The sequence below is a fragment of the Natrix helvetica genome (genome assembly GCF_964273705.1).
Source record: "Natrix helvetica genome assembly, chromosome: 1".
Classification (NCBI taxonomy): Eukaryota; Metazoa; Chordata; class Lepidosauria; order Squamata; family Natricidae; genus Natrix; species Natrix helvetica.
Window position 1 is genome coordinate 237429639 of NC_138548.1, and position 22689 is coordinate 237452327.

General features: G+C 44.5%; 1 protein-coding gene across 2 annotated transcripts in view; it reads right to left on the reverse strand.

The window, feature by feature from the left end:
* SDK2 (sidekick cell adhesion molecule 2) overlaps positions 1-22689 on the reverse strand; it is a 468912-nt gene that overhangs the window by 155260 nt on the left and 290963 nt on the right. For both annotated transcript variants that reach the window (XM_081938775.1, XM_081938774.1), the window contains exon 2: positions 20090-20249. In XM_081938775.1, coding sequence (XP_081794901.1) covers positions 20090-20249 — 160 coding nt within the window. The remainder of the gene's footprint in view (positions 1-20089; positions 20250-22689) is intronic.

The following is a 22689-nucleotide window of genomic DNA, read 5'->3' on the forward strand; positions in this document are numbered from 1 at the left end:
CAGGGCACTCCGGTCCAGTAGGGGGCGCAATTGGCGCACCAGGCGAACCTGGTGGAACGCCCCCCTTGCCACGGCTGCCACATGGTCCTCCATTGACAGCCGGGCATCGAGGAGGACGCCCAAATTGCGCGCCCGCTCCACAGGGGACAGCTGTTCGCCCCCTATGGCCAGCGATGGGGTCAGCTGGCTGAACCGAGGCGCCGGTACCCACAGCCACTCAGTCTTGGAGGGGTTGAGTTTGAGTCTGTTGTCCCCCATCCAGACCCCGACGGCTTCCAAACACCGGGTCATCACCTCGACAGCCTCGTTGGGGTGGTTTGGGGTTGAAATATACAGCTGAGTATCATCAGCGTAAAGATGGTACTCAACCCCAAAACCACGGATGATCTCGCCCAGTGGCTTCACATATGCGTTGAACAGGAGAGGCGAGAGGACCGACCCCTGTGGCACCCCGCAAGTGAGTGGCCTCAGGGACGACCTCTGCCCCCCTGTCAACACACATTGCTTCCGGTCGGAGAGGTAGGAGCCGAACCACCGCAAAACGGTGCCTCCGACTCCCATCCCCTCCAACCGGCGCAATAGGATACCATGGTCGATGGTATCAAAAGCCGCCGAGAGATCTAATAGGACCAGGATAGAGGAACAACCCCTATCTCTGGCCCTCCAGAGATCATCAACCAACGCGACCAAGGCTGTCTCAGTGCTGTGCCCGGGTCGGAAGCCGGACTGGCGTGGGTCTAGATAGTCGGATTCGTCTAGGTGTCGTGGAAATTGCTGCGCCACCACATTCTCAACAACCTTCGCCAAGAAGTGGAGGTTGGAGACTGGACGATAATTAGCTAGCTCGATTGGGTCGAGCGAAGGTCTCTTGAGCAAGGGTCTCACCACCGCCTCTTTCAAGGCGGTAGGTAAGTATCCCTCACCCAATGAGGCGTTCACCAGGCCCAGGAGCCAGCCTCGTGTCACCTCCCAGGCTGCCAGTACCAGCCAGGAGGGGCACGGGTCCGTTAAACATGTGGTAGGTCGCAGCCGTCCACGCAACCTGTCCAAATCCTCGGGGGCAACAGAGTCAAACTCCTCCCAGAATGGTCTCTCAAGACTCGCTGTTGGCAGCTCGTCTGGTCCACTGACGGAGGCCCACCCGCTCCGGATCTGATCGATTTTGTCCTGAAGATATTCTCCAAACTCCTCTGCTCTACCCTGTAAGGGTGTCTCCCGCGCCCCCTGTGATAAAAGGGAGTGGGTCACCCTAAACAGGGCGGCAGGGCGGTTATCCGCGGACGCAATAAGAGCAGCACAATGTCTACGTTTGGCCGCTCTTATTGCCACAAGGTAAGTCCGCAAATAGGCTCTTACCTGTGTTCGGTCAGATTCGGAGTGTGAGGACCTCCACCTGCTCTCTAGACGTCTCCTGTGGCGCTTCATCACCCTGAGCTCCTCAGTAAACCAAGGAGCCCGGGTGGGTCGATGCCGCAGGAGAGGTCGCAAAGGCGCAACCCGGTCCAAGGCCCCAGTCGTCGCCCTATTCCAGGCAGTCACTAGGTCCTCGGAGCGGGAGCGGGACAAGGCTACAGGAACTGGCCCAAGCTCCGTCTGGAATCTATCAGATTCCATCAGGTGCCTGGGGCGGTACCAGTTTATAGAGTCTGGTTCCGCCTCCTCGCGGTGGGGGATAGCGCCAGGGAAGTCCAGCCGGAGGGATGAGTGGTCTGACTATGACAGGGGCGTGATGACTAAATCCCCTATTCCCAGATCACTCGTCCACTGTTCAGATACAAAAATGAGGTCCAGTGTGTGGCCCCCTTCGTGAGTGGGGCCCTGTACTAATTGGGTCAGGTCCATGGCCGTCATGGAAGCCATGAACTCCCGAGCCACCTCGGAAGCCGCTCCCGTTGACGGCAAGTTGAAGTCCCCCATGACCAAAAGTCTGGGAGTCTCAACTGCCGTCGCTGAGATTAGCTCGAGGAGCTCGGGCAGGGCTGCTGATGCATAGCGAGGAGCCAAGTATACAATCAGCAAGCCCCACTGCCTCCCTGGGCCCCAGTTCACACCAAGGGACTCACACCCGGGTATCTGAGGAACAGTGAACTCCCTCGGCTCTAAACATTCCCGCATAACCACCGCCACCCCTCCACCCTTACCCAGGGCCCGAGGCTGATGGAATGCACGGAAACCCGGTGGGCACATTTCCACGAGGGGTAAACCACCCTCGTGGCCCAACCAGGTCTCCGTTATCCCTGCAAGGTCTAGCTCCCCCTCTGAGATCAACTCATTAATGAGGGGGGCCTTGTTGGTGACAGACCTTGCGTTGCAAAGCATCAGCTGCAGGCCCTGGCTCTGTAGGACCTGTCCACCTAGACTGCAGGGGTTGGTACAAGCGACCGGGCGTAACCAACAGCCGCGGTCTCCCAACCGACCTTGGGATCTTATCCTGTCCTCGCATCCCCTCCTCCCCGCGACCGTTGTAATAGGACAACCCTCTGCTTTAGTGACCTTTTTATTCCCCCCTCCGCCGCATCCCCGTCCTTCCTGGACTCACCTGTCTGTCCGGCTCTGGCCCTCCTCCCGGTCTGATTAACCCTCCCCCCCACCCTGGGACCCCCTAAAAAAGATAAAAAACATTTTACTAAAAATCCCCTTAGCTTCCGGTTCCTGCACCTCTCGGGGTCCACGAACCCGTCATCAAGGCAGGCCCTTGAGAGAGCCAAGGGCCATGCCTGCGAGAGAGGGGCCTCCCGCAGGCGGAGCAGGTCTGACCTCGAGTAGATTGTTAAAAACCCAGTGGGGTAAGGGTGCTGGTAATGAAAAGTTGGTAGACGGGGTTTAGAGTCTCAATAGGAAGTAGGAGGCTTCAATGTCCAGTTGGTACTTGGATGAGGGGGGGGGCGGGAAATGATCGAATATCCCCAAGTGGTGAAAGATGGCAGAGATGACAGAAAGGTGGGAGACAGTCCAAGGTGCTTCCAGATGGGGGGGGCGTTCTTGGCCCAGTTGTTCTTGGCCTAGGTAACTGTTCAGGCCTATCCATGGCCCTGAAACAGGGCCTCCAGTGGCCTCCGGTGTTCCAGGCCACCCCCAACCGTTGTTTTATACCTTCGCCCTCACTCCTGGTTTCCATCCAGAACGTCCGGGTGGGCACACTCCACCTTGGCCCCCCACCCGGCGCTCCAAAGTTCTCCACGGTTTAGGATAAAGTTCTCCAAAATTCTCCAAGATCGTAATAACCATTCGGCGTCCTCTGCTGGCGCCGGCAAGGCCCGGGGGGGGGGCATGGGAGCAGCCAGGATATGGCAGAATACCACAGAGGAGTCCCTGGCAGCGGCGCCACTCTTTCCACTCGTCCCGCTGCCGCAGCCGTCTCCAACTGCCTCTCCCAATTGCCTCCCAGCCTTGTTCTCCTCCCCGGTGACTCGTTCTTCTCCCCGGTGCCTTTTTTCGCCGCCAGCGCAATCCTCACGCCGCGCTGCGCTGCACGCGCCGCCGCCATTGCTTCCCAGCTGTTTCCCCGGCCGTTTACAGCCTTCCGTTTCTCCTTTCCCTCCAATCTCCCCCGACCACCCTGGCGGGTCAAAACGAGCCCAAAACAAGCCAGGGTGGTCGAGCTGTCCAACTCTCGGCCCTCCGATGACATGAGGGCCGGCAGCAATCCCTTACCCGGTCGGGAGCTCCATGGCGTTCTTAGGAGCTCAGGAGGCGACCGCCATCGCCGGAAGCTCCTCCTCCCTATGTATGAATTCTTTCTTCATTGGACCAGGGCATGTTTGAGGATAATGTGAAACCATCTCTCAGAAGACTGATGCTTAACTGAAATGGGACCTTGCAAACATGACAATGACCTTCAACAGTCTAGTAAATCCACCAAGGATTGGCTGAAAATAAAAGCAAGAATTTGAAGATTCTGAAATGGACAGAGTCCAGATTTAAATCCCACAGGGAGGCCATGTAATGATTTGAAACTGTCTGTATGCAAGAAACCCCACAACATTACTTAGCTGAAAAAAAAATCTTACATGGAGGAGTAGGGGAAAAAATTGTCATGCCAGAGACCAAAGAAATGTCTGTATGAGGTTGTTTCTGTCAAAGGAGGCAATGTGAAGCATTAGAGCCAAGAATGCATTTGTTCTCCACAGAAGGGAAATAACCCAGGGCTGGGCTGCTGGGGGTTCGCAGGGGTTCGGGAGAACCTCTAGCTAAGATTCTGTGCAGTTCGGAGAACCCCCAAATCCCACTCCTGGCTGACCCTGCTTACCCTGCCCCTCCCAGGAGTCCCCACGTGGCTATTTTGGATACAGGTAAGTGCAGGGCGTACATGGAGGCTTGGGGAAGGTGAAAAACAGGCCTACCAGAAGTTTGGGAAGGACCTCCAGAGCCTGGGGAAACTGTTTTTGCCTTCCCGGAGGCTCGAGGAAAGCCTCTATAGCCCAGGGAGGGAACCCCCCCCCCCCATGGTGCATGAGGCTGATTAGGCCACGCCCACCATGGCACGCCCACCCAGCAACTGGGCAAAGAACCCCTTGCTAAAAAAAATTGAAGCCCCTCCCTGAAAGAACCTATGTGTTAAATTGTTGTTGAACAAATGATTACAACTATTTTCATAGTTTATCTATTGTTTGAATTAAGATAAAATATGGATATGTCTACATATATCTTTTAAAAAAAACTTTACCCAGGGTGTATTTACTTTTTTACATTACTCTAATTCAAAAGCACATTTATATGGTACTTTGCTCGGGATTTCAAGGCCAGTTCATAAATTATATCCTCTTTACAGTCATATAAACCAAGCCGGCTGTTGTCAGGTGCAAGTAACCAAGAATAGGAGTTGAGTTCAAAACGTTAAACGGTTATTATGCAAGCATCTGGTTTACTAACAGTTAAGCTACATTGGTGCTAGGTAAGAGTCAACGGAATTCATGGGTCACTGGCAGCTGTGCAGTGATTCCGAACTGATAACACATTTAACCCTGCCCTCAAGCTCAGTTTGCTTATCTCCTATAGATTTAAATAATATGCATAGTATGAATATACCCTCCCAGAGTTTTGACTTTACATTTAAATTTAGAGTATCCTGGCTTGCAGTAATACAGGTAAAACATATGGGTGTACATTTTACTTGTCTATGCATTCTGAATTAAATCTCTCTCTACTGATTACTTCATTTCATAAGCCATTTCCCAATGTTATCTTTTACATCCTAATTCACAACGGCAGGCCAAAAATGAAAGAGAGAGGGTGGGGAGAGAGAGAGAGATACGGAGAGAAAGAAAGAGAGAAAGAAAGAGAAAGAGGGGGGAGGGAGGGAGGGGGAGGAGAGAAGGAGAGAGAGGGGGAGAGAGGGAGGGAGGGGGGCATAGGGAGCGAGCCAAACATAGCTTCAGCACAGAAGAAAACAAAATCAACAAACACAAGTGATTTGTATGATTTACAGCTCCATGATGATACTACTTAATGGGCCATTTTAATCCCAACCACAGGCAAAAATGCTCGGAAGGTTCTACAATATTTGTAGTGTTTATAACTTTCACATTTGCAGCTTCCGTGAAAATGTATAAAAGTTCAAAGAAAATCAGTGACGCTTAGCTGGATGACTGCATTATTTGCTACTTAATGTTTTACAGTAACTTCAGTAAGTTTTAAATAACAGCTTCTATTGGTGAAAGCATATGATTATACTATGCCATCACAAATGAAAAGCAAAAACAGTATTTTCCTCTCCTTTACAAAAAAACACAACCTACTCCGAGGTATTATCACTATTCTAGGCTAAAGAATCAATATGGTTAATTAAGGGGCGCACATTGGGTTAGTGTAAAATCTTTATAATTATAATTATCAACATCACATTAAACTTGAAAATATTACAATTAGCACTTGTTTTAAAATAACAGTAGTTGTTAGTATTATATATAAAGAGCAATATACCTGTATTACTATTTTATTTAAAAAGTACTATGCAGTTTTTTTTTAAAAAACCCTTAGCTCTTACAAAAAAGATACTATGTGTGAGTGTGTGTGTATGAAAAATAAATTAAAAAGTAAAAATCCTACATTGGTAGACCTCGACTTATATCAGTTCATTTAGTGACCATTCAAAGTTACAATGGCATTGAAAAATGTGACTTATGATAGTTAGGACCTTCGCTTCACCCCCGTGGTCATGTGATCAAAATTCAGATGCTGGGTAACTGGTTCATATTTATGACAGTTGTAATATCCTGGTGTGTGCATGTGTGTGTGTGTGTGTCATGGGATCCACCTTTTGCAACCTTCTGACAAGCAAAGTCAATGGGGAAGTCAAATTCATTTAACACTTGTAAACTTCTTGTTACCAACTTAACAATTGCAGTGATTCATTTAACAACTGTGCCAACAAAAGTCATAAAAATGGGTCAAAGCTCACTTAACAAATGTCTCACCTGACAACAAAAATTTTGGGCTCAATTGTGGTCGTAAGTCGAGGACTACCTGTACTATACTACCGAATAAGGGAAAATAAAATTAAGCTTAAAGATAGAAATTCAGAGAGGTTTATTCAAAGGCTTCAATGCAATTCAATTCGATTTCAATTAAAGGTTTGAGTCAATGATGCGGAAATAGACATGAAACATTTAAACAGTGGTACCTTTTATGACAATTTTGGGTAAAAACTACATTACAGAGGGGAAAAAGTTACCAGACTGAGGGTTAGGTAAACTGAATCCAGTGATTCCACATACACACACCCTTTATAAAGATGATCTTCAAAAATTTTGAGGGAGTATACATTTGCATAAAATTCAAATATTACATAATATCATATAGTCAGTGTGGTAAATTCTATTGGTAATTTCGGTCAGTTTATATCACGTGGATTTTCTTACTTATTTGTGTGATCTGAGCTTTCTTGATGTCGCCCCATCTCCCCCAGCTGGCAGTGCTCCGGCCCCTCCCGTGTCTTGTACCTCTACTGGAGTGTCTTCTGGTTTTTCTAGAAGTAGTTTATTTTTTTCCATAAAGGCCTGCGCCTCTATGGGTGTATTAATTCTAACGCTTGTCTCCTCCCAGAATATTAGCATACCTTCAGGCAATAACCATCGAAACCACACCCCCTTCTGGTATAGTTTATTCGCCAGTTGCGAATAAAATTTTCTTTTCTCCCTCACTTTCTTGGGGATCTGTTTCAGAATGGTTATCTCCTTATCTTTGTATATCAAGGCTTGCCCCATTTGTGCATTCAGGATTTCATCTCTTGTGCTTTTCCTAAGAAATTTAATGTGTACCTCCCTGGGGACATTGTGTGTTCTAGCATACGCTGAGTTCACTCTATAAGCCAGGTCTATTTCCCACCCCATCTGCTGTTTTTCCTTCTGAATATACTCAGCCAAAATGGTTGTCATGATGTCCCTTATATTTTCATCATCTGTCTCCATCACGTTCTGGAATCTAAGATAAAAAGACATTCCCTCAAACTCTATTTTCATTTGTTGGGTGTCAAGTTCTTTGTTTCCCCTCTGCACGCCCTCTATCCCTCCCTTCATCTCAGCCGCCCCATCTTCCAAAAGATCCAGTCTCTGTGAGTTCTTATTAATTTTATCCTGGTTGTCTTTAATTTCTTCTTTCATCTCCTTCAATTGTCTCTTTATTTCCTCTTGACCCTGTAAAAGTTGTTGTAACATTTGATGAAGCTCCAGGTCCGTAGATTTAGGTTGCTTGAAGGCTATTAACGTTGATTGTGTGCTAGGACTGGAGGTTGCAGATGTTGGGGCTGAGGCAGCAAAGCCTGACTTTCCAGGAGGTGGTCTTTTAGATGCCATTGTTTATAAAATAAAGAGTCCAGTCAGTATAAAGAAGGATCAGTCAGATAGATAGAACAGCCAAGAGAGTCCAGGAGGCAGAGAGTCCAGGCACAGGGGAATTTTCTGATCACCCTGGCAAAAGAGCAGTCGTTTTTCACTCCAGGGGGTTCAGAAGCAAACAATCCACAAGAGAATTATCCAGGTAGCACGGAGACAAAGACCGGAAGCCTGAAGTTAAAAGGTGGAGTCAAGTCTCACATCTCATGAAGACAACGGAAGTGTGCCATCTTGCCCTGCCAGCTTCGGGTATTAAGGCAACAAATAAAGTTTTCAAAGTTCAAAGTTCCCAAGGCTTCCAGATCTCATTGTCTTAAACCTTAAAAGTTTAAATCTGAAAATCCATTTAATAGGGGTGTGACATCTTTAGTTTGGCTCTCCCCCTCCTCCTTCCCTTGGGGCTGAGAGCTCTCTTGTTTCCAGCCGCTTGTCCAAGGGGGGGGGGAAATCCCCCTCCCCTCCAGCCGCATCTCTCCAATTCAAGCCAAAAGTTCAAGTTTGCACAGCAGACAAATTTTTTAGTTGGTAATAGGAATGAAGGGAATCTACACCTCACCGTTCCGCTGCTGCATCCTTCAGTTTTCTTTTTTCACTCCGAACAGCCTGTCAGCGAAGACGCGCCCACACGCCCTCCGATCTGCTCCCCGGTGCCTTGAGCGCGCAGGGGACCTCCCGCCGGCCGCCGCCGATGCAGGGATCCCCCGCGATGCCGCCCCTCCGGCAGGACGCCTCTACGGGACGTCCTGTGCCCTCCAAGGAGTGGGGAAGCCCACTGGGGAGCCGGAGCGAGCAACGAGTTGCCCGTCGCTGTCAGCCGCCGGAACCGGAACTGAGTTTGGAGGGGGGGGTGCACCTACCGCATTTCGCAGCTGCCAAAATTTGTAACTTTTCCCCTACCTTTTCCCTATGTAAAACATTAAAAAACCAATAAAAAACTTTGTTTAAAAAAAAAATTGAGGGAGGACCAGCATAAAACTCAAGGTAAAAAAAAGTGAGTCCAGATACTATGACAAATGACACCTCCAGGGCTCCAATAAGACAAAAAAAAATGTCATGTGACAGGTCTACTGCATGCTCTTGCCCAACAGGTGGAAGAAAAGTCCAGTTTTTAGTATCTGTTTAAAAGAAGATCAGAGTCTCTTGGGTCTCTGAGGGAATGCTGCAATATTCTGGAGAGGTGGTTCTGTGTAAGGGAGACCTACCTCCTGGTCCCATCAGATGATACTGTTTGATCAGTGGGATCTAAAGCATGCCAACTCTTTCCCAACATACAGGACAGGCAGAAATTACAGGAGACAGGAGGTATCTCAAATAAACTATGTCCCATGCCGTGAAGGGCTTTATGGTTGATAATTACCAATGCGAATCCTACTACCTGGAAGCCAACTAACAATCAGTGCAGAGCATAAAGCTGAAAAAGCTTCTTGGACGAGAAGCGAAATGTCTTCAAAGAAAAACCAGAAAGTCCGGTTGCCTCTTGAAAAAACACCTTTGGGACAAGCATGACCTGGATGACTGAGAATCTCCACAAAGATTCACAGCTTTACACAAGCACACTCTGATGTGGCATGATCATAACCAGTGGTGGGATTCAAATAATTTAACAACAGGTTCTGTGGGTGTGGCTAGGTGAGTGTGGCTACGTGGTCATGTGACTGGGTGGGTGTGGCTAGGTGGTCATGTGACTGGGTGGGTTTGGCCAGGATGGGCATGACACAGGACAGTTCACAGGCTGAACTGCTGGGCCCTTGTTGATTGGCTACCACGCCCCAGTCTCTGAAGCTGCTCATTCAAACTATCCAGTCAGCAGCAAGCAGATTTGACCCAAAGTAAGCCTGACCAGATTGGGAAAAACTAAGCCTTCAGGCCTTCATGGCTGAGAAGACAGAGTCTATTATTAAGATGGGGAAAGCTGTTTTCCTTACATCTCATGTTCGTACAGCTTTACTGGCTTCTGAATAAAACTTTGGCTTCTTTGCCACGTGGCTCAGCCTCTTTTGCAGCTCTTCAAAAAGTAAGTACAGTAAAGCCATGGGAAATGGGGTGGGGAGGGCAGATCGGGGCCAGAGACCATCCATTTTGCCCTGTAAGAGGCTGGGGAAAACCCTAGGAAGGCCCTGTAACACGCCATTCATGCCAGCAAACAGGCAAAGGAAGGCTCACCAGACAGACAGGTAGTTGGGTCATGTGGGAGGCTGCAGGGAAGACAGGTGAGCAAGCTTGGCTGCAGGGACCGCATGGGAGGCAGCTGGGTGAGAAGCAAAGGAAGACTCACCAGGCAGAGATCAGCTGGGCTGAATAGTCAAGGTAAGCGAGGGAACCTGAAAGCAGCAGCAGCTATGCCTCAGGCATGACTCTAGGCACAAGCCAAGGTAGGAGAGGCAAGATAAGGAGTGACTAGGTGGGGCCAGCCAGTGGTGGCATTTGCCGGTTCACCAAACTCTGTGTGGTGTGACTCTAAGGCACCAGCAGGTGTGCGAGGCCAATAAGTAGTGGCGGGGCCAGCCAGCAATTTAACAACTGGTTCGGCCGAAGTGGTGCGAACTGGTTGAATCCCACCACTGATCATAACTCATTCACTCAACCAACCAACCAACCAACCAACCAACCAGCCTGCCTGTGCTATTGCCCTCTGGATCAGCTGCAGCTTTGAAGTGGACAGTCCCATGTAGAGCACATTGCATTACGGAGCCATACATTGTGGGCCATTTATTATTTAATTAAAGCAGTTGAAAAAGTGAAAAATAGCCTAGTCCCAGATGAATTTGGATATTTGCTCATTTTTGGATGGGAAGGGCAATTTTTTATAGGATTTATCAATATCCCCAGATAAGGAGCACCCAGATAACTGGCACATGTACCAGTACCATTTGCAAGCTTTTCACAAACAAACAATCTTTAGATTGCAGACTGGAATTAAGAGTTTAATTTTCTGTAATTTTATAGCACATCTATGTTTTAAAAGGGTGCACAAATTTATACACAGAGAGATCCACAGAGAAATGCGTAACAATACTTATAAATGAGAAGAATAATATAAAATAATAATTAGTTTTATGTAGGGCTAAAAACATCTGAGCAACAAGACCAGGGGTTTCAAATTTGCAGCCTGTAGCACTGCAGATGGCTGATCAAATTATTTCTGTAGTCTCTATTCCTAAACTTGTTCCTTAGAGATTTACAAAAACAGTCAGCAACAGGCAAGATAATGAATGGTTGGGTAGAATCAGGTCCTGGCTCCAGCTAGGCACTTAGGAATAGAGCCAACCCTCAGCCTATCTAGCCTGTGTGTGGAGCCAAAATTTCTCGGTCAAAGCTATAGTAAGGAAAAACTCATGGAAGTGGTAGCACCAAGGGGGAGTAGGAAAGGAGAAGAAAAGACCTCACTGTTCCAAGGTATTCCACAGTGGGTGGGCAATGGTGAGATCCATGGTTCCTGTATAGAGACCAGTTGTGCTAGAAACTGGGAAGACATCTCTGTCTGGAGTTCCAACAGGATTCTTGGTGTCTTCTGGAGAACCCCATTGGAATGTGGAAGTGCTAAAATTCCAGATGGAGGTGTCTTCAGTTTCCTAGTTGCTCCCCTGATAAGAGCTTCTGGTTCTCAGGTTAACAGCAATCCCAACTACCATTGTGCAGCTAACACTGCAGCCCTAAAGGCCAAACTGAAATGGCCAATAGCAGTTTTGCTTTGGCCATGTTTTAAATTGCATAAAATTAAGTTTAATGGCATATAGCTGTGATGGTGAACCTATGGCATGCATGCCCAAAGTGGCACACGAAGCCATGTCACCCGGCACTCATGCCCTTGCCTGTTTGACTTCTGGGTTTCTGGCGCACATGACAATCAACTGTCCTTCGTGCGCATGACAGTGCCGAAAACCGGTGTGCTCATGCATGCCAGCCAGTTGATTGTTGGGTGCGCATGTGCCCTAGAATCTGGAAGTTTGGCTTTTTCGTAACACAATCCCTTTGTGCACACGGCAGTGCCGAAAACCAGCCTGCACATGCACGCCGGCCAACTGATTATCAGGCATACATGCATGCTAGAACCCAAAAGTTTGGCTACTCTGGAATGCGGCCCCAATGAGCACGCATGCACAATATTTCTGCGTGACCTTTTTGGCACTTGGTGCCGAAAAGGTTTGCCATCACTGGCATATAGCAGTACTCTTTGTTTCCTTTATTTCTGATTCATTCGCAATAGCAATAGCACTTAGATTTATATACCACTTCATAGTGCTTTACAGCTCACTCTAAGCAGTTTACAGAGTCTTGCCTGCAACAATCTGGGTCCTCATTTTATCAACCTCGGAAGGGTGGAAGGCTGAGTCAACCTTGAGCCCGTCAGGATCAAACTCCTGGCAGTGAACTGAATTAGCCTGCAATACTGCTCTCTAACCACTGCGCCACCACGGCTCCTAGTGACTTTTATATCCATGTACAAAAATATTTCAGGGCTATGGCCCTCAAGTTAACAAATTAGTTCTTTGGGTGGTGCCTGTGTTGATTTGAGTTTGAGACCCTTGGCCGAATTCCTTGGCAAAAGTGAGATTTCCTGCGTATAATTAAGTTAGTTTTGAAGGAATCACACAGAACAGAGCTTTGGATCCACAGTATATTACGTGACCCTGCTTTAAAAATAAAACTTGAAATATTATTTCAAAATAAAGGATTTGAAATGGACAATGGTTAGTATTAGAACCATCCTCAAAAAGGCACAACAAAGAATGTTCTTCATGAAGTTACTCAGGAAGTTCAGACTGACCCAGGAGCTGTTGATATAGTTCTACAGATGGATTATTGAGTCTGTCATTTGTACTTCTATTACTGTCTGCTTTGGTATAGCAATCAAACAGGACAGGTACAGACTGCAACAGATAATTAAAATGGCAGAAAGAACAATTGCAACCAACCTGTCTTCCATGGAAGACCTGTATATTGCACAGGTCAGAAGGTGGAAGGCTAAGAAAATATCTACAGACCCAACACATACTGGCTGTAAACTGTTTCAACTCATCCCCTTAGGATGGTGCTACAGGCACTGCATACCAAAGCAACTAGACCCAGAGACAGATGTTTTCTCTCACGCTATCGATCTGCATTCAGTTTTGGTCACCACGATGTAGAAAAGGTGTGGAGACTCTAGAAAGAGTGCAGAGAAGAGAAACAAAGATGATTAGGGGACTGGAGACTAAAACATATGAAGAATGGTTGCAGGAACTGGGTATGTCTAGTTTGATGAAAAGAAGGACTAAGGGAGACATGATAGCAGTGTTCCAATATCTCAGGGGCTGCCCCAAAGAAGAGGGAGTCAAACTATTCTCCAAGGCACCTGAGTGTAGAACAAGAAGCAATGGGTGGAAACTAATCAAGGAGAGAAGCAACTTAGAACTGAGGAGAAACTTCCTGACAGTTAGAACAATTAATCAGTGGAACAGTTTGCCTCCAGAAGTTGTGAATGCCCCAATACTGGAAGTCTTTAAGAAGATGTTGGATAGCCATTTGTCTGAAACGGTATAGGGTTTCCTGCCTAGGCAGGGGGTTGGACTAGAAGACCTCCAAGGTCCCTTCCAACTCTGCTATTCTATTCTATTCTATTCAATCTGCTGAACAACTATGGTAATTCCCACAGTACTGTCTAATGTCTATGTACTGCATATTTACTCATGCCCTATGGATGTAGTATTATCATTTATCCTTATTATCTTATTTACTCTCCCCTCTTATTGGGATGACAATGACGATGATGACGATAATGGTTTTGTTGCTTTGCATATACACTGAGAGCTTCTACAATGGAGACAAATTCTTCGTGTGTCTAATCATACTTGGTCAAAATAAGTATTCTATTCTATTCTATTCTATTCTATTCTATTCTATTCTATTCTATTCTATTCTATTCTATTCTATTCTATTCTATTCTATTCTATTCTATTCTATTCTATTCTATTCTATTCTTATTCTTATTCTATTCTTATTCTATTCTTATTCTATTCTTATTCTATTCTTATTCTATTCTTATTCTATTCTATTCTAGAGGAGCTTTAAGCTACTGTCTAGGCTTTTCAATAAGGCTTTTCTTGGCAGCTGTCAGGGAGGGGACCCTTCCCAAGGTCCTAGCATTGCAGCTGCAGCAAGAGGCCTTCAAATACAATGCCTTAAATCGGAACACGTCTTGCCTTTGCTGAATTATTGATTAAGATGGAGAGGATCACACACACACACACCTAGACAAGACATTGGGAAGCACTTGGCTTGATTTAAAACTAGACCTTGAGTGGCTCTGACTTTGTGACAGTTGTTTTTTTCTCAAATTACTGCGTGAGAAAGAAAAGGAAGAAAACTTTTTTGATGGGCTCTTAAAGTTGAATGGAGAGAGAGAAAGAGAGAGGGAGAGGGAGAGAGATTGATTGCTGTGGGCCACAAAGCCAAGTTTCCAATCCATGATAGATAAATGATAGCAATCAGAATGAGGGATAATTAACAAGCTATTTGAAGAGGGAATAACTCTACAAAAACATCAGTTGCAACCAGAGGCACTTTCCATCTTCAGTGTACCAAGAGAAAACAGTAATAAATTAATAGAGAAGGGCAAGTGCTTCACAAATTAATAAGAAGTGAATCCTAGTTCGACAGCTCTTCATTACGTGTCTGGGAACTTGTGATGTCCGCTTTACTAATGCATAACCTGATACCAAAACGTGATATAAGTGTTAGGCATAAATCCCACCATCTATCCGACTAGAGATGAAATCTATTTTAGCCCACTATTTTGAAAATATTTAAAAAGTGAAATAAATTACAGACCAGAAACCCCTAAGCATTTTATATTGGTGAGCTTCTGTTTGTGCATGTGTGAAATTAAGGTGACCAACTTTTTTACAATGAAAAGGAGGACAAAACACGTTCTATTGTCCAAAATGCTAAGGTGACCAACTTTTTTACAATGAAAAGGAGGACAAATAAATTGGAAAAAATATATCGCAAATAAAAGAAATATTTTATTCATTGCAACAATAATACACTAAAATATGATATATGCATAATAAAAACATTTGCAACATTTTATATTGTAATTATGCTTACATGCCTGTTAATTATTATTTAAATGAGTACTTTTCCATTGAATTAATATTTTTTGTCAATGTATCATCTTCTAACAATATATTATAAATATCTGAACAAGAAATATCCTTCATATTGAATTTTACGGCAAGTGCTGCAGCTAGAGTATCAACATTCAATCTCGATTTCTCACTTGTCGAAAAATCATTGGCAATTGAAAAAATTCTTTGAACTGCTGCATTAGTTCCAGGGCAGCACAACATAAATTGAACAAGTATAAATAAATGTTCACATGGAATATGTTCATTTTTGAAATGGCTGAAAATATCCACCCATCTTTTATCAATTTCAACATGTTGATTTTCCCATTGTATTAATTTTTCAGAATTTAAATATACATTCAGTCTTCTAATTTCTTCAAAGAGACAATTGTTGTCTATTTTAATGTCTAGCATTTCTTTAGATAAAAATTCAACACAAGATTCAATATCTGTTCAATATACTTGCGATGAAGTAAAAAAAACACCATTAAAAACTGTTTAATAAAATACGTCACATAACGCGCAACAGATTAGCCTTCAAATATCAAAAAGGAGGACATGTAGGAGGACACTTTTCGAGGGAGGACAGAACTTACAAAAGAAGGACTGTCCTCCCTAAAGGAGGACAGTTGGTCACCTTAGTGAAATAACATTAATAAGGAGGGTTTTTCATCCAATGCTAGGCTGCCGTATCATAGTGGGTGGGTGAGTGGGGAGGGGGCAGATGTTTCTGGGAGGGATGAATGAGGAATGCTAGGAGTTATGCCAAGGGTGTATAGCTCAAATAAGGTCATCCCAGCTACCCAGCTAAAGCAAGATGACAGCATATTAGACAGAAGTGATACAGAAAGATACTGGAGGCAGATGCAAAGATATCATTTCATACTGTTCAGGAGAAGACAACAATAAACTACTTTTGTATTTACTCGGAAAATCACACCAATAATCAATATAAACTGACTGATAATATAGTGCTGGATGAGGGGAGCCTAAGGCTGGACGTCACTCAACATGCTATTGAGGAATTGCTGAAGACCTTTCAGAATGCTAACAGTGTTTCTAACATGGCTAGATAAAAGCTTTTGGCATGTCTAGCAGCTGATGTTGCCCTGCAGGAAAATAAAATCCAAAGCTGCAAAGGCAGAATTACCGTGGGAACATGGAACATAAGGGACACGAGCATGGAAAAATGAAATGAACTGATTACACATTGACATTTTGGACATCAGCAAATTGAAACGGAATGGAATCGGACCCTTTTGAGCAGGAAATCATACTACACGGGACAGGAAAAACAAAGAAGGCACAGCATTGCATTCACAGTTAGGACGAAGACAGCAAGAATAGTCCTTGGGCACAATCAATGAACGGATAATGTCAATTAAACTTTTCAGGCAAGCCTTTAATATATCAATTACCCAAGTTTATGCCCTAACCACTGATGCAGAAGAGGAGGTTGATGCTGAAGTTCAATCTGAAGTCGATAGAACATGCAAGCAAAATGTGTTGTTTCACTGTATAGCCTAGGAAACCGAAACGAGGTAAATATAATAATGACATCACTTTCTGCCAATCCAATTACTTCCTTATTTGTAAGACAGTCTTCCGACAACTAAATGACATCAATATGCATGAAGATCACCAGATAGAATAAAACAGAAGTCAAAGAGATAATATTGGTAGAAGAAGGTAGAAAAGCTCATTTGCAGCGGCAAAGACATTGCCAGGGGCTGAGTTGTGGAAACAGATCACAAACTGTTCATGTGCAAACTCCAAATCAAGCTAAAGCCGCAGAACAAAGCCAAGATAGGGGCCTACAAATTGGAAGCTGTCAGTCTTTGTAACAAAACCCAAGATGGGAGACTTGACAGAACGTGCAGACTATTGTACAATATAGATAATCTCACATATTAGAAGAATAAGGTTTAAGATGATCTAAAACAGATTAAAAAAAAACCTCTGAGGAACAAAATATATTATTACTGATGCAGGTTGGGATAATAGAGAAAGCCAAGCCAAAAAAAAAATCACTGTGTGCTTCATTGATTATAGAAAGAGTTTAATTGTGCAACCCTGTCAAGCTGTTGTATGTGCTTATGAAAATGGGAATCTCAGAACATCTCATTATTTCATGTACAGAAGCCTGGATGTGATAGGCTAAATATAATGAAACAGATGGGCTCTAGGTTGGCAAAGGAGGAAGAAAAGACTGTTTACTCTAACCTTATGTATTCAACATATAAGTAGAATATAAAGGGCAGCGATGGTGAATCTTTTTTGGCTCACATGCCATAAGTGGGGGGAGTGCAGGGGGGTCATTTGCAGGTGTTCCGCACCCATAATGCAATGTGCGACTCCCCCAGTGTGCATATGCGCACTACAGGCGCACCCCCATTTTTGCATGCTTTTTTCGCCCTCCCCAGGCTCCAGAGGCTTTATAGGAGCACGGGGAGGGCGAAAACAGCCTCCTCCGCCCCCCCGGAAGCCCTCCGGAGGCTTCAGGGACCTTCAGGAGGCTTCCCTGAAGCCTCGGAAGCAGTCAAAACGACCCTCCGAGCAAACAGGAAGTCACTTCCAGTTTGCTCAGAGGGTCGTTTTAAGCACTCCGAAGGCTTCAGGGACCTTCAGGAAGCTTCCCTGAAGTCTCCGGAGCAATCAAAATGACCCTCCAAGCAAACAGGAAGTCCATTCCCGAACTTCCGGTTTGCCTGTAGGGCCGTTTTTTGCGCTCCGGAGGCTTCAGGGAAGCTCATGAAGCCTCCGGAAAGCCTTGAGGGGGGTGGGGGAGGCCATTGTTGCCCTCCCCAGGCTCCTATAAAGCCTCTGAAGCCTGGGGAGGTCAAAAAATGGCTTTAAAAAGGGTGAACTCAGCTGGCCAGCATGTGCATGCGTGCTCGCCAGCTGACAGGGCAGCCCCTTGCGTGCCCTGACAAATGGCTCCGTGTGCCACCTGTGGCACACGTGCCATAGGTTCGCCATCACTGATATAGGGTGTACAAAAAGTCAAAAGTGACTTCCGGGTTGCTCAGAGGGTCGTTTTAAGAGTTCCGAAGGCTTCAGGGACCGTCCGGAGGCTTCCCTGATGCCTTCGGAGCGCTTAAAACAACCCTCCGAGCAACCCAGAAGTCACTTCCGGTTTGCTCGGAGGGTCGTTTTAAGTGTTCCAAAGGCTTCAGGGAAGCCTCCGGACGGTCCCTGAAGCCTCCGGGGGGGGGAGGCTCTTTTCGCCCTCCCCAGGCTCCTATAAAGCCTCTGGAGCCTCGGGAGGGTGAAAAAAGCATGTAAAAATGGGGGGGTCGCACGTTGTGCGCGCATGCGCACTGGGGGGGTCGCGCATTGCATTATGGGTGCGGCACGCCCACACACGACCCCCCTGTGCTCTCCCCTCTTGTGGCACGCGAGCCAAAAAAGGTTCGCCATCGCTGTCTTATATATTAAGGAACCTGGATGGGAAGAAAATGATCATGGTTTAGAACTGGAAGAAGAAACTTCCACTATGGTGATGACAGGGCTCTGATGGCTGAAAATGAAAATTTGCAAGTTCTCGTGTAATGAAAGTCCAGGAGTACAGTGAAAGAAGGAGACTAAGTCCAAATATAAAGAAGCCAAACCAGTGACAAAAGATAAGCAACTAGTCTTAGAATTGACAATACCGAAGTGGTGAATAGACTCTGCTTTTTAGGATCGACTCTCAACAATGAAGGAACCAGTAGTTAAGAATAGCATCATAGACAAAAACTTGGCCTTGGGAAAGATTCTGATGTGCAAAGATGTATTCGTCTTTACAAAGATCTGAATCATGCAGGCAATGTTTTTTCCTATGATACTCTATGGAAGGACAAACATTAAATGTTGGAAGAACACAGAAAGAGTATTTGAACTTTGTTGTTGGAGAAGACTTCTGAGATTATCATGGATGGCTAAAGAAAACAAACAAATGAAACATAGAACAAATCTATTCAGAGTCCTCATTCAACGTACAAATAGCCAGATCAAAGTCATCATATTTTGACATATTATGTGAAGATCTTTCCTGCAAACAGTGAAAAGAAAGAGAATGACCAACTACAATAAATGCATCCTAGGAAGATTTGAAGGATGAGGGGTTGGGACAGAAAATCTTTTTATGGAAAAAATTATATGAAGAAAATCCATATGATAATAATCAACAGAGAGATTTGATAGCACATAACCAGTCAGGATTTCTGGTGTGCTGATCTTGTATGCAATTTGTTTCAGTCTTAAACTATTAATGCAGGATACCCTTTGCAAACCAATTTAGTTAAAGGCATCTTTTGTTCTTTGTGCAAAAGATCCTTGGTGACATGGAAGCACACGGGAATAAGAGAAGGAATGCAAATTCTATTTGAAAGTAAGTTATCTGATTATGAAATATTAATTATGTCTACCACACCAGTAACAAAACAGAGTGGACATCAAAGCTCATATGTTTCTGAGAAACTGAAACTGTACCCATTTAAAAGATTAAGCGGCCTGTGAAAAATCCAAATGATTTATATCCATCTTCTTCAATGGTGGTTTTCCTCCCCCCAACCTCTAGGACTCTTGTTTTCAAATCAGTATTAAGAAAGCAGAATCTAGAGATAAGAAGCCAGCTTTCATAAGTAAATAAAGTGGCTTAATAAACTTGGTGTCAAAATTGCTTTTCTTGATTGCTTCAAGGGATATAAAGAGAACTATGTAGACTGAGTGATTCTTGATTAACAGTTTGTACACAGAACAGGAAATTCTTTGTAGCTTGTGCGATAGGCAAAATTAATCTTGCTGAATAAGGGCTCAATGTAGCTTGCCTGAAGAAATCCTTCTCGTTTTGGCTTTCACAATTCATACAAGTCCAACCCACTCATTTAATTTTCTGCTTTTGTCACTGTTAGCATTCCAGACTATGACAAAAACCTTATCTGTTTTGCATTATTCTGAACATGATCTTTGAATGGATCATACAACAGCATGGAATTGCTTTTCCACCAATCTTGTTAGATGCTATTTAAGAAGATAAATAGATTAAAAAACCAGGATGGCCCTGTGATCAAATCTGAAGTTGCAGATAATACAGGTCCCAAGGGAGTAAATGACAAGCAGTTACAGGGATGTTCATGCAGAAATTCCTGACAATCTCTGACATACCTGTATTCCAGTGAGAACTTGGTTAACTCTCTGTTGTCATGCAGCCATTTGAATTCCAGGGGCCAACTCCCTTCTGCCATACAGGTGAGCACCAAACGATTTCCCTCTAGATGGACTTGAGCGCGGACTGGCTCTGTCTTGAAATATGGGGAAACGTCATCTGAAACCACAAAGGAAAGTGTGTCAAAACCCGTGCATTTTTCCATCACATATAAGGTGCATTGGACTCTCAATATTAGATCAGAAAAGCAGCCTGTCCATCTAACATGTTGGTCTATGAATGAAAAGATGCATGCTAATTTTGAAAATGTCTGTCCTTTGTTATGTGTAAATGTCATTTCTGACACGTTTTACTATAGTGAGAAATCTGGAAATCGAGATTATATCTCTCTGAATCAGCCTGTTTAAAAACATACATCACTTTCAAAGAGTTATAGATTAATTGTAGATATGCTGCTGCCCCAAGGACACTACTATTTGATTTCAGAGCCATATTCAGTGTAATATATGTAAAGTATCACTTTTAAAGCAGTACATGGCACAGGGCCTGGCTATTTGTGGGACTGCTTCTCCCTGAGGTTCTTCGTTTGTCACTTCGTTTTTTGTTGGAGAGTGCGCTCCAGATCCTTTCCCTCAAACATGTCACTTAATGGGATGTAGGAAGCACACTTTTTTGATAGCAGCTCTTGCCCACTGGGACACCCTTCCCCCTGGAATCCAGGAGACCCCCACCCTTTTTGCCATCAGGAAGGTGATAAAAAGCTGGCTCCTCCCCCAAGATGGGGATAGGGTGAAGTTGGAGCCTTGGGGTTATACATGATGATGTAGGAGTGAAATGGCTCATGAGGTTAGAACACTGGACTGACAATCAGCAGCCTTGCTTTCGGGACCCGTTGCTGCCACAGGGCGGGAGTGAGCTCCTGTCGCACGCTCCAGCATCACCAATGCAGCGATTCGAAAGCAGGTGATCGTAAATAGATAAAACGGGTGCCACTTCAGGGGAAAACTTCACAAGGCCACAAAGGGAGCCCCCAACTGGGCGTCCCCCGGGCAATGATGATTTCACTGGCAAATCTTTTCACCATGGATTTCCAACACGGAAGTATTAGTATTATTTGATATATTGGAGAGTGTTAGTTAAGGTATCAGGTTCTGGTTGTAATGGGTGGGGTTTTTTTGGGGGGGTATTATTGTTGTGAGCCACCCAGAGTTGTGACATACAGATAGTCCTTGCTTAGTGACATTTGAAGTTACAATGGGCTGAAAAAAACAAGCTTATGACCAGCCGTCCCAGGTGTGACCATTGTAGTGGTGATCTGACTGAAATTTGGGCACTTCAAAGCTGCTGGACATTTACGACAATGACAATATCTCACAGTAGCATCATTGTCATTTGAATGCTTTAAAACTGGCTTCTGACCCACAGAGTCAATGGAGAAGCCGGCAACAAAATTGCAAGCCCTGGTCATGTGATGATATGTTTAATGACCACAGGTGATTCATTTAATGATCACAGCAGAAACGATGTCATAAGTCCAGCACAGTAATGTGTTGTTGTTGTTTTCGCTTAATGGCTGTGTTACTTAGCAATGGAGTTGCTAGACCCAATTAAAATAATTAAGCAAGGACTTACCTGTATAGGATAGTCATAAAAATAAATGAATGCAATGTAAAACAATAAAATGTAAAGCAATTGCTACAACTAAACTCCACCATCAAATACATACCAAAAGGTTTTCAGGATGAAAAGGAGGGTATTATAGGACTTTCAATGGACGAATCACCTAACCTGGCTAGATTTGAACAAAATGTCACCATACATGTTGTTCACCATTTGTAAATAAGATTTTTTGCTAGCTTTAACATTGTTAACAAGTAATTGTGTAGGTGTGTGTGCATGTAACTTTGTAGGTAATAGCATACATACATACATAAACATGCCCAAAGATTGATATCAGCTGCGAGAAATGGAGGTTATTGCTTTCCTTCTATTTTCTTGATGAAAATTATCCCACCCCTGAAGCTGTTCTTTGCTCTACGGGGTAAAATATATAGGAACCAGTAGGACACCTGAATGTTTTGCCTTGAGGGAGAAATAACAGCTTTTGGGATAGAGTTATTTTAATTGTAAAAACAGTATGGGAGAAAGGGTTATACTGTCCTCCTGGGTGGCAGTTCCAGTCTGAATTGGGGAAGCGGGCTGTGTCTGCTATTAACATTTAAAAACACATACAGAGAAGTTCTCCCAGAGAGAGGGATGTCATGTACTTTCTCACAGATGATTCCAGGCAAAACTCATGGGAGAACCAGAAGGAACAAAGTAGATTATAATGGGATGAGCTTTACTTTACAATCTTCTGTAAAAAAAAAAAAAATAAAACAAAACAAAACAAAATATCTCTATTTTGTATTAATGGCCCGACAGTTTGACTCTCTCGGTATCTCCATGTATTGTCTTAGTTAGGGAAATATAGTTAGGTGAAGATTATGGATTTGTCTTCTAGGTCCATTCAGAACTGGACTCAAACCATGTTGAGATAATAGGCAGGGTAACATGTAGTTTTGCTATGAGGCAAGTCATTTAGATTTTCTGTTATTTG